Consider the following 13,180-nt stretch of genomic DNA (forward strand, 5'->3'; position numbering starts at 1 on the left):
TGCTTGCTCCGGGCCTCACGCAGTTGACTACTGTGTGGGAGGGCTAGAAATTTGGAGGATATATGAATGTGTTGTTTCGGACCGTGAACTCATCCTGGCCCTGGCGCACACTGGCTGACCTTCCTCTACTTAACAGCCAGAACCAAACCAGGTGTAATCACTTTCTCCAGCCTTCCGCCTGCCTTTCCGTCCAAGGGAGAGACAGTGAGCAGGGGGTGGGCCAGTCAAGTGGCCTCCGGCCGACCCGGCTCGCATTCCCTCGGAGCCAGCGGACGATAAGCGTGGCATGCTATCTGTCTCTCTCTCTTTCTGCCTCTTTAGTCTCTCAAAGTCTCAATGTGTACTGGCAGGCCGAGGGGGGGGGTGTAGTATGGTAAAGCAGTAAGTCTCTGTGTGTTATGCATGTTGTACATGCTGGAGAGAGGAAGAGGGAGAGCTGACATTCCGGTAACCTTGGCTTTGGTCCAGTACAGGAGTCAGATGGGATCTAAAGTCTGAGCCTTTCTCTGTACCACTTCAGCTTACATATGTTAGGGGCTGGATTGAAGAGTACAGAAAGAATGACTGAATTGAAAGAAAGACACACAGACACACCTTTTACCTTCTTCTATTTATTTTACTTTCTTTTTCTTTTCTCCCTGTTATTTCTGCTTAAAGACTCGACGAAAAGCTTGTATTACTGGTCTTGCCTCTCTAACAACCTTTATTTTAACCCTCATCACCTTCTTACTGGAAAGCATAATGTGTTGTAGGTCATTTACAAATGCCAATTCCTTTGTCATTAAGTATCGTAAATAGGATTTGGTGAATTCCATTGGGACCGCAAGCACTAACCTGACCCTTAGTTTAATTGTGTTGTGTTTCTCTCTCTCACTTTCTCTTTCTTTCTCTCTCTCATCTCTTCCTTTCTTTGGCAGCTGTTTATCTGTTTGTCTTCATGCTGCAGTGATCATGAGCAAGCAGTATTCAGTCTGTAGCCTCGCTGTGACCCTGAACATGAGGGCTATCAGAGTTCACATCCACACAGACAGCACCACACCATCACCAAAAAAAGGCCTTTATCAGATTATGCCATTATTCATGCCCTGTGAAAGGGGTTGGAGTTCTGTAATGCCGGTTTATTGTCTGTCACACACACGCTCGCATTCCGTCTTCATTTTCCTACAGCAGCTGGAAGAGTAGTTTTGATTTGTTCGATTCGGCTAACTCCATTTCCTGTAAGCCTTATGAACGCCTCGATATCTTTTCTCATAAAAGTAAACAATGATTACACCATTGGCACAGATATGATTTCTGGGACCGGTATTGGCAAAAGATGTTGTGTGTCATGCCGGTGTTTTAAATTAACTTTTTAAATTCCGAATGGTTCACAGCAGTTCATCTGTACTGTGGCCTATGTTATAGTTATAGTAAGAGAAAAATCTGTGAATCTCAACAGGCATTCTTACACTGTAAAATGATATCAACATATATTTTTATGTTACTTTAACTTAAAGGGCACCTATTATGCCTATTTTTACAAGATGTAATGTCTCAGGTGTGCCCAGAATGTGTCTGTGAACTTTTTAGCTGAAAATACCCCACACATGCCCCTATTTTGGTGGGAGCAATAACGCTCTGTTTTCGTGTCTGTACCTTTAAATCCAAATTAAAATAGATCTGATTTCTGTGAACACATTCGGAGACAATAGTATCTCATTATTGAGATATAGCAGACAGCGTACAACTCTCTGTTGGTGGAAACTATGGTAATGCAGGACTGTCAGTCAGTGGCTGTGGGCGGGGCTTCATCAGTGTGACATCACATTAACAGCATGTCTAATGAGACTGCTTTGATTTAATGGGGATTAAAAAGGGGCAGGGTGGATTTTTTTTATTTTAAGGGTGATTGTGTTCACACACTGCCAACACACATTCAAGTCCTAACACCTTGTTACTGTGTACACCTCGCATCTACCGCGTCTAGTTTGGCGCTTGAACATTTTGAGTTTACTTGCTTCATTCGCGCGTGAAATTCTAGTCATCGAGATATTCACGCGAAAATTTGCGTCATGGGAGGGGCTTCTGCGACTTCGCTAGCTTTCTGTAATCACGTCACTACTAGAGCGAGCTCCTGATTGGTCAACGTGGCGCGTTTTTACGCCAAAGTTCACATTTTTCAACCCGAGCGTTTGTGGCAGAATCGCGTCTACCGTGCCGCACTTAAAGCCTCATTCGTGCTGCGAGACATCTGTTTGATGTCATTAACATTATAATGTGTAGTACATTATTCCTATTATCTGCGAACATCTACTGTATACACTCAGTTACACTTTTTGAACATGTTAAAATCTCCATCTGGCCTCTCTTTTGGCTTTTCCCCCATCCATTGACATTGCAGACTGTTTTCGAGCCTTGCACTCTGACTATCGTAGTACTGCCCAAGAAACAACTTTTACATTGTCAGAATAGACGGGAAGGTAAGAGAGAGTTCATGTCTTCCCTTGGCCAGGGCCAAGTCTTTCAGTCAAACTATTATTAATTACATGAACATGCCATAGACGTTTTACATAAAAATTGAATGTGTGGAGAAATGGACAGTGATAGTTTGCAGATTTTAGGAATAAGGATGAGCTCATTGCCAATGACTCATAATGGTAACTTGTCTTTCCCATACTGTAGCTCTTAGGAGGAGAACCGTGTACGCTTAATGTTTTTTGCTCAACAGTTTATTGTGCATTAGAATTTTCAATAATATCGTTTGGTTAGTTGATTTTGGGTTGATCTGTTCAGCATTGTACTGTACCATTGTACCAAGGCTAGTTTCTGTTTGGTTGCCATATTGACCTGGCAATAACTCTTTCTTCGGAATGGACAGGAAGGTAAGACTGAGGCCACGGTTTCCCCTGGGCTAACATAAACTCTGTCAAACCTCCATGAATTACAGTCTATGACTATTAAACCAGTCAACCAGAGGGCCGCAGTGAGTACACAGAGGGGCATCTCAAATCCTCTGTAACTTGGTTGCTAGAAATATAAGTGAGCTTTTGCCCCCTTTTAATAACTGCCGTACAACGTATTCCAGGTATGACTAAGCCTTCGATAAACCAGGTTCTCAGTCAATTATTCAGCTATTTGGGTGCTTTGGATGTTTTTGGAGAGTTTTGCATCCTGTTGGGTTTTGACACTTTCCTCACGTCTCTGTGACCGCTCCATCACACCACAACCCTAGAGATAACTCTTCCTGGTTTGAAGAGGACAGGAAGGTGAGTTTGGGGCCACGTCTTCCCCAGGCTATGGCTCCTTTAACGTTGCGGCCTCAGGAAGAGGGCTGTTTTCACTTGTTCCTGATGTGGCTTGCTAACAGAGCGAACAGGACTGATAACAGAACAATGACCCGATTGGGGTTCAGCTAAGAGGCAGAGTGTATCATCTACTGGAACCATCATCATCATCTTGACCACTCAATGACCCGAGACTCCCTCATGCTTTTCCTTCGCAAATGTTCGCTTTGCAGTTAGAGATTAGCGGTGTCCCTTAGGGACTTGTGTTATCATTGCCTGCACCCAAAAAACTTGCATTAAGTGTTAAGTTGGAATCTCGACTCTTGATATTTTTGCAGTCTGTGCTTGCTTTAATTGAGGCACAGAGATGTTTGTATTAAATAACCCTTTATTAATCAAGTTATGGCTGTCGAAATATTTCTGGCTGGACCCTAGATGAGAAATGCTCTGAATCCCTCCAGAGTCTCTACTTTTCCTAATGTAATTAAAATAAGCCACTCAATGGTGACACAGCCCCACCAGCATAAGGGAGCAAAGCATCCTAGCTAAGTTGGGCCAGTGGTAAGTGGTCATTGTTCAATTTTAAACTCTTGTCTCCCTCTTTTCAGGGTTCAATGTAGGGTGAATTCAGTACCGTCTCATATGTCCCTATTTGGCACACCCAAACGACATGCATCAATGCCACTTTTTGTTACTTGGTAACATTCATTTTTTGAGTTGTCAAGATCGTTAAACTGTATATGCGGGCACAAACAACCAAATTGCTTTCATAATGGGACTATTGATTGTACACTTCATCATCCTGGGTGGAGGGAGTTTGTGAGGGACGCAGTGCTTCCACCGGCTGTTATTAAAACATTTCTCATTTCTGGACATTTCTCTCCTTTATGTGTTTTGGTAAAACTGTTTTATGACTTATGGCTGGAATACATTGTGACTTTTCTTCAGGATTTTGCTCTAATTTGTGGTCTGGATGATTTCACAGAAAAGTTGCATCATTCTTCTGTTCAGATTTGACAGATTTCACAGACAACTACATGGTGTGTGATAAGCACAGACACCAGCTTTTAGCTTCAGATTATGAATCCATCATTTGAAGTATATCACTTTTTTTATAATTTATTTTAGGATGATTTAAGAAAACGTATGAAGAGTTTGGTTCCAAAACGCGATAAATGCCTTTTTTTTAATAGTTACCACCAAAATCCGTATTAAAAAGTAAATTCTTAATTTTACGCGCAATTCGATATCTGCCGTGTTATTCGGTCAACTTTTCTCCATTTTTGCCTAAACAATGACAAACGCCAGTCCTGCTTCTCTGCAGAATGCAATAAATCCAATCAACCAATCACAGCGCACTATTCCACGCATTGTAAACAATAATGGTGGCGCGTTAAATACACACGGAATCCTAGTTTTCCTCATCTACTTTGTACTTCGTGATCAACAAACAAACACAAAATAATACTTTGATGGCATTGATAAACCTGTGGTGGTTTTCTGTGGCGGGTAAGAAACGTAAGCCATCAAAATCAAATAATTTACGCAAGAGGCACTCGTCTAAAAAAAAAAATGCAGTCTGTTGCTTGTTCTCATACGACAGTATCAAGCTTCTCTCATGCTAACACATTGACCCCAGGGGATCTTATGAAAAACTTTCCATTATTTTACTCAAAGTCAACGAAAATCAGCGACGACATCCCAAGGATGATAGCAGCAATGACAGTGTTATTAATATGACAAAGTAAGTGTTTTGATTAATGCTATTAATGTTTATTTTTTTATCAGTGTATACCACTAGTAGTCAACTAAATTAATATAACATGGCAAAGATGAATGCACATATGTATTTACATTGATTCAATAGATTTATAGAATTTAAAGAAACCTTGTCATAGATTTAATGCATATTGCGGAGAAAAAATCTGTTTATATAATAGTTCTTAGAAAATCAAGAATTTGTAATGTTATTATAACATAAAGATGGTATGTGAAAGTTTGTAACAGAAAATAGGGGTTTTCATCTTGTCATTTTCTTGGTATAGAAAACACAATTTTACTGAAATTTGTCAAAATGGATTTATTGCGTTTTGGAACCAAACTCTTCATATTCAAGTGTATGATGCGACATATGAACATGAGGCTATCAGTGTTACAATAACATGCAATACATATACAGTAACAATGCAAATATGCATTGGATGAACAAAACACAATTAACAAATTAGCCTCAATATTTGACACCTCTACAACAACTATTGCGTTCATTTGTGCTTTTCAGTCTGTTGTGGTTTTTTTAAAGTTACATTTTAGGGGCTTTTATGTCTTTATTTGGATAGTTCATTAGAGAGATGACATGAAAAGTGTAGGGTGTAGAGATGGGGAGTAGGATTGGCAAAGGGCTGCAGAGATCAGAATCGAACTCGGGTTGTCGTGAGCGCATATTTTGGTGCACTATTATTTCTCTTTGCCTCCACTTCTTCCCATTATCGACTATTTCTTTCTCATTTTCTTCTTTAATGTTCCTCTTATTTCTCTTTTGTTTCTAAAAAGATTCCTGATTTCCCCCCTCATTTTGATAGAAGTACCACTGCTAGAGATAACCAACATTTTGTCTTTGAAAGTGTTTGTTTGACAGACAGTGAAAACACACATTCAAGATTGGTAAATCTCGCTGATTGACAAGAATATCCTTTCCTTGTGGTTAAGGGCGTGTTTGTTTATGTTGGCTGTGATTTGTGTTTGACCGTCTCATGACTGCTGCTTGCTGGACACTTTAGTGTAGATGCTGCCTAAGTTGAGATAACCTCACTGGATAACCTTTGACCTCCGTGGTGCTACCGCTTTGTGAACTGAACATGGCTTGAGAAACAGGGAGCCACTTTTTCTTTTTCTAAGCTCAGATACTGCTTATCATTTTCCTCTCAGTGGACTATGGCTGATGAGTGATGTTTCAGTGCTTTTTGTCTCCGCTCCCCTGTTTTACTTGTTGTATGGAAGCACAGATAACTACGTTCCTTATTCCAGCCATTTGAAACTTCGATCTCTCTGTTGGTTATCTGCACAGGTCAATGTTAAGATAAGAAGAGGTTGAACCCCTAACGGATTTCTCACAGAAACATCTTCTTTATAAAGTCACTTTTAAACACTTCATAAACATGCCAAGTGTTGCCGTTCATACAGATTATTCACATTATGCTCTCATGGTGCTGCTGTCCCTTTTCGACAAACTTCACAATGATGCACAGTTGTTCAGTTTAGTTTTTCACTGCATTTCCATTGTGTGACAGACCCTCATGAGTCTTGGAGGTACAGGAAGATGTTTTGGTGTTGACTTGGCAAAAAAGTTTTAGTGAATTTTTACATTTGTGCATTTGTCAGATGCTTGACTTACAGTGCGTTAAAGGAAAACACCACTATTTTTCAATATTTTACAATTTTCTTACCTTAACTAAGACAAATTAATGCATACCTATCCTTTATCAATGCGTGCACTTAATCTTTGTACAGCGCATCATGAACGTGTTAGCATTTAGCCTAGCCCCATTCATTCCTTAGGATCCAAATTGGGATGATTTTAGAAGCCACCAAACACTTCCATGTTTTCCCTATTTAAAAACTGTTACATGAGTAGTTACACAAGTACTTAGTTAATATGGTGGCACAAAATAAAACGTGGCGATTTTGTAAGCAAATAAAAATGAGAACTATATTGTATGGCGGAAGAGCACTTAGTTTGCAGTACTTCGACCTCGACGCGCAGTAACATCTTCACTCCTGACTACTTCACTCCGAAGTGCTGCAAACTAAGTGCTCTTCTACCTGTTTACTTTAAACATAGAGTATCTTTTTTTAGCGGCATCTAATGGTGAGATTGCGAATTGCAACCAACCTCAATTTCAAAACGCAAGGAAAAGCTATGCTAGCTGCCACAGGACAAACAAGTTGTTGTCATCTGAGACAATGTAGGGATGAAACACGCTCTGTTGAATAGTTTGTCCGTTTAGGACTACAAGATGCTGACATCCATGTAAGTAGAACCATGGTGTATGTAGATAAAAACGGTAATAAAATCAATACATTTCATTTGGTAAGGTGTTTATAGACCGTTTCATCATGCGCACGTGCGGTGACGCGATAAGTGTCTGGTCCGAGTCTGGTCTGTTTGTTTAATGGTCTGACTAGTTGCTGAAACTGAACTCTTAAACAAATACCTTGTCTAACAAGTGTTTTGCGTTCCTATGTAATCTATGTGTTGTTTATTTTGCTTGTTATATAAAAAAACTACTTTAAAAGGACTTTGTTGTTATTTATTCTTCGCAGAGTTTACCGGAGGTTACGTGATGACCACGAAAGCCGCTTGTTTATGTTGTTACAACTGAAACGGTTTATACACCACTAATAATATAATTATGTATATTATATTGCACATCTGTCAAGAGATTCTTTTAAAAGTCCCACATTGTACCTTTAAGTCTATACCTTTTATTAGTCAGGATCAAACCGTCTAGCGTTACGTTCTTCCAACTGGAAGCCGTACCTGAACTGTTTTTGCTACTCCAACTTGAGCTGTCAACGGCCATTTTCAGAAGCCATCAAAGATGATACACAGTTCTCATCTTGATCCCATTCTTCTCTGCTGGCTTCTCTCTCCGAGCACTTGGTGTTCTGGATCCTGCTCGCATTTGCTCATGATGGAGGCTTCCTGCTGCTGTATCTGGATTGGATTTGCTCATCGTTCAGATTTATGAGCGTACACTTCTGCCCTATTTGCTGTGGTTCAAATCACAACACGCATACCAGCACATCATGACTCATCCCATGTTCAGTAGAGTTTTTAAAAATACATGTTTATTAAGACATGACCTAAGGGCTGTGTTTGTGTGTTTTTTAATAAAAAGCCCACCTGTGCCATAGAACGGTTTTCTACAGAAACTCAAGTCTTTTGTCTTTCCAGCAACATTACTTCCTCTTTCGGCTGTTTCAGAAATATGGGGTTATTGTTATTTCTTGCTTTACCAGACTGATCTCTCTTCTCTGTGCTGGTTATTTTCAATGTTATCGTTATTCAGGCTCAAGCTGAACTCAGTTTGGCCTGTATGAGCCTCTGGGGCTGACGGCATGGTTCCAGAGAACACGCGAAACAAAGACGAGAGCCAGAGGGCAGCCAGAGGTGACAGAAAGGAGAACTAACGAGAAAAGAATGAGAGAGGAAGGTATAGGGACCGAGTGATCGCATAGAAAAGAGGAAAAATTTGTTCCAAAATGAATAACTGTAGGTTATTGGTGGATCATGTGTAGGTGGCTACTAGGTTACTAGGGAATAGGTAATCATTACATAACAAGCTCCCCACCAGAGTACGTTTGTGGATTTATTGCAGTCAAGAAGCGACAAATCAAACCTTGTTTTTCCAGATCATTGCCAAAATGAGCAACAGGTCTACGAGGGAGAAAAAACACGGGAGTCAATTCCCAACACCCCCAGGCTATTATCGAGAATAGCTATTCCTGCAGCGTTCCAAACAAACACGTACGACGGTCGGAATAACCGAGCCCTTATCCCAGCGGCCCGCAGCTGAGAGTGATAGTGTGAACGCGGGGTGACATCGAGGGTAACAAGAGCAACACATCAATGTGCAACGTCATGTTTTCTTTTTTTCTCTCTATCATTCTTTCTTTTAGAAGAATGATAGGAAGTGATAATCCAGCGCCCGCCTGCCCCCATGCCCCGGCTCCTCTCTAGCGTGGCCCTCTGTTTGTTCAGAGAGGGCCCGATAACACTGTCGGGGGTCACGGCGAGGTGAAAGAGAGAGGCTGAGTGCAAGTTCACTGGGAGGTGAAGGCGGGGCGGAGAGGCACAGCGGAAAGGTGAAACCCAGGTCATGGACACACTAGCTCGTGCTACGTGGAGCGCAAGTGCATGCGTACTGGGAGGGGGGGTTTACAAATGACAACGAAACGGTTCGGCCCCTTCCTCCGTTCCACATTTACTCATCCTCCTCAGTAGCCGCCTTCCTTTTTGGCATAAGAGAGAGACAACAAGATATGCATGCAAATCTGAATATCGCTTATCTCACGCAGGTGCTTATCTGCCATCGCGTGTTGTGTGCGGGTGGTGGAAGTGTAGCTGTCCGTCACATATGCATCTTCATAACACACACATACGCATAGGTATTTGAATGGTCTTTCTCCTTTTGGCGTCTTATGATTCATTTATGAGGCATGTTTTGTCCGTTTGCGAGGTTGATGACATGTTTGTGTTTGTTTGCACACTCTGTACTCCACTGAATCCATCTGTGGTATGCGTGTGTGTTTGTGTGAGCGGGCTTGTTTGGGAGGGAGGAATGCAGAACGCTGTTGTTTAGAAACTCATTGCTGAGGGGTGCGTTTTTGGCAGGTCTCCAGCAAGGTCAGTAGCTGGCCGGGTCAATCACGGGTCATTACCGGCCCATTATTGGGTCAGGTCCGGGTCAGGAGCGGGCTTGCATTCAGGGTGAAAGAGTGTAAATGGCTGTTCCCTCTTTAACCTCTCTCCATTCTCCTCTAATCCCCTGCTTTGTCATGTTATTTTCCCCTGTGTCTCCGCTATAATCTCATTTAAGAGGCCCCGCTCACTTATGTAACATTGGGAGAAGTGAACCGGCCCGATTTAACAAGGGCCATCAATGGTGTCGGGCTGGGCTTCGAGTGTTTAATGAACTTTAACGATCTCTCTTTGTCTTCCTCACCATCACTGTCCTTTCTGTTTGTAGTTACTGGATCTCTTCACTCAGTGGGACTGGTCCACGTATCTGGCTGACTACGGCAGGCCCACCTGCAAGTACCTGAGAGTGAATCCGCACACGGCGTTGGCCCTTCTCGAGAAGTAAGTCTTACGCGCTCACCTTCACGCTGGTCTATAGCTCTTCAACTCTCATCATCTCAAAAACCAGATCAAATTCATTCATTCTTAAACTTTCTCTTCTCCCTTTCTCATGAGCAGGATCTATAGATCGTAAGTACTCTGCATTTTGTGACTGTGTGATGAGAGTGCGCCTATGTTGCTGGATAAACTATTTGCATGAGGAAAATAAACCAATTTTAAGGATAATTTTTGTTTGCATGGTGGCATTATTAGTAAACGCATTTTCAGTTAAATACACATCATTAAAAGCATTGCTTACTATAATAAATGTTTTTCAAATACAGTAAAATAATTAAAGTCGATGCACATACATTAAAACAAAATTAAAAGTTTCTTGTTATTCCACCGACAATTAAAAGGGGAGATTTTCACAATACAAAAAATAAGTCTTAAAAAGCTTGTGACTTTTGTGTAAAAATAAATTAGGACTTTTTTAGTGGTTTTCCTGTTTGTTATATACAAGACACTCATTTGCTTCATGTTATCTTGCATGCAGAATCTTGCATGCAGTTTATTTTAACTCCTTATGTGTGTGCTTGTATTCACTAAACTTGTGACCTCCTGATCACTTAAGCTTTTCTCTGTGACTCTCTTTTTCTTTCATTACCTCCTTCCCTCCTCTGGCTGCCCTCCGGTTTTTGTGATATACAACAGCAGAAGAGTGGATTGGCATTACTCAATCCCACACACACATTCACCCGCCTGATCCCATTTGAGCTACACTTACCTCAGCTTCACCCTCTTGCCCCTCTGTCTCAGTGAAAGTGATCTGTTTTATTTAGCCTGGCAAGGGTTCACACACACACACACACACACACACACACACACAGTATGAACACACTGTCAGAGTACGACAGGCTTGTAGAAGAGAATGGCCTTTCTCTGTCGACGCATACTTTTACCAGGCTGTTTAGTTGCTATTTGGAGAGAGGAAATGGAGATTAAATATAAGAGTAAGAATATGAGATTTACTTTATTTAAAAACCTCAACCAGTAATGCCCAGCCTTGTTTCTAAATGAAAGTTTGAAGTTGAACTCTAGCTTTAATATGACCAGCACTGATGTGCTTTTACAAAATGCAAAAGTTTCACTTATTAAGGGACTAGTTCACCCAAATATGAAAACTTTTTTTCATCCTCATGCCATACCAAATGTTTACATGAACAGAATAAGCAGATTACAATGGAAAATCTGCTTATTATAGAAAACTGTTTTCATGCATTTACATGCAAATCAATAAACCGGCTATGCAGACAACTGCATTTACAAGATTTGTCAGGTTTCTTCCAGCCAGTGACATCACCGCCTTTAGTACATAATAGTCGTTCAAAAGGCCGACGGCATATCCGTCTTACTCTTAAGCTATACTATTGTATCTCTTCTTGTGTCTGCAGAACCTGTAAATGTAACATCAGCTTCTATTTTCATAGTTTCTCTGCCAGCTGCTTTAGTCGAGCGGAGACTTTTATGTGTTACCTGCGCTTCCGCGTGTGAAAGATAAAAGTCACATGCGGAAGTAAGTGCAAAGTAACGCATAAATGTCACAGACATGCGCACTAGGGGTGGGAATCGCTTGGACCCTCACACATTGATTCAGAATCGATTCTTAGGGTCCCGATTAGATTCAGAATCGATTCTTGACGTATTAATTAGCATATTTGTGATGCCATTACATCACATTTGCTCTCAAAGCCAGGCTAGTCTAGTGTTTGCGCTTTTGCTACTACCTGTCATATACTGTACTTTAATGCAACTAAGTGATCAATCATTTTATTCTTATACTACATATATGTTGTAGGACATTAAAACCAGTAAAACATAGTAATTAAACGTGACATTAATTCTATATGTTAACCGGCATTAACTTCCACAAACTAACTAACGTTAAGCATCTAGCATCATCATTAACACTATACACAGTGATTGGCAGTATTACTGTATTTATCTAATGCAGCGCACCTAGCGTCTGGATAACAAATGTGCATATTTTTACAGAAGTATGTTCATGTTTTTATATCTAAACAGTCAGCGGATGGTTTAGTAAAACGCTATAAGCACAGTCAGAAGAGTCATTAAATTAAATGCGCTGTTTCTCCCTGCCACTCACTGAACAGAGAAAGACTATCCCAAAGTGTATCTTGTTTTCTTGCAGATTAGAATTAGTCAAACAGGGCTGTTCTAAATTTTATTTATTTCTTTTCTGCTCGTGTAAGCTCCGCTCTAGGTGCTCGCGCAGTGCGTGCACTCTCAAGTTGTCTGCGTGAAGCACCGCTCCCCCAGTTGAGTTCTGCCTTTGGTTCTGATAACTTCACATTATTTTGTAAACTAACATTTAAGAATCGATTCTTGACCTTTGTGAATCGATTCAGAATCGGCCACATCCGCATTGCGATGCATCGAAGAATAAAAAATTTTGTCCCACCCCTAATGTGCACATGAACCTGCAAAAAAGCCAGTTAAGGTGTTTACATGCCACACGAAATCGGGGTAATGAGAAAAAAACTATCTGTGCTGATCATTTTTTGCTTAAGCCGTTTATGGGCTTTCCCCAATAAAAGAAAACCGGTGCTGTCTAATCATGAAGCACACATTTGACAGTCACAGTGCACGAGAACAAGAACCGAGAGATTCATCTTTATCATATTCCTCCATATCTGAATTTGTCACGCTGATCTGTACGTTTCCAGGAAAACATGACTTATCGATTTCTAAGTAAGCTGTTTTGAGCTGATAAGATTAATATAAAGCTCACTAAGCTGATATTGTTTTGCTCCAGAAGCACATTAATGAGGATTAGATTAAAGGCGGGGTGCACAATCTCTGAAACTCAAATTTGACATTTGAAATCACCTAAACAAACACTCCCCTACCCCAATATAATCTGGACCTTCTTTTGATGGACCCACCCCACACGTACGCAACCCAGACAACGATGTCAGTTAGTAGACCCTTACTGCTGATTGGCTACAAGTGTGTTACTCAGCCAGACTACCTTTCTTAAAGCGTACCTCGT

General features: G+C 40.9%; 1 protein-coding gene across 3 annotated transcripts in view; it reads left to right on the plus strand.

Annotated features, from left to right (window-relative positions):
- The window catches only part of exoc6b (exocyst complex component 6B), a 167,134-nt gene that overhangs the window by 145,997 nt on the left and 7,957 nt on the right, over positions 1-13,180 (plus strand). For 2 of the 3 annotated variants that reach the window (XM_055200381.2, XM_055200390.2), the window contains one exon: positions 10,016-10,128. The exons of the other annotated variant lie outside the window; for it this stretch is intronic. In XM_055200381.2, coding sequence (XP_055056356.1) covers positions 10,016-10,128 — 113 coding nt within the window. The remainder of the gene's footprint in view (positions 1-10,015; positions 10,129-13,180) is intronic. 3 annotated transcript variants of the gene reach the window in all.

Source organism: Misgurnus anguillicaudatus, chromosome 21 (assembly GCF_027580225.2).
Source record: "Misgurnus anguillicaudatus chromosome 21, ASM2758022v2, whole genome shotgun sequence".
In the NCBI taxonomy this organism is placed as follows: Eukaryota; Metazoa; Chordata; class Actinopteri; order Cypriniformes; family Cobitidae; genus Misgurnus; species Misgurnus anguillicaudatus.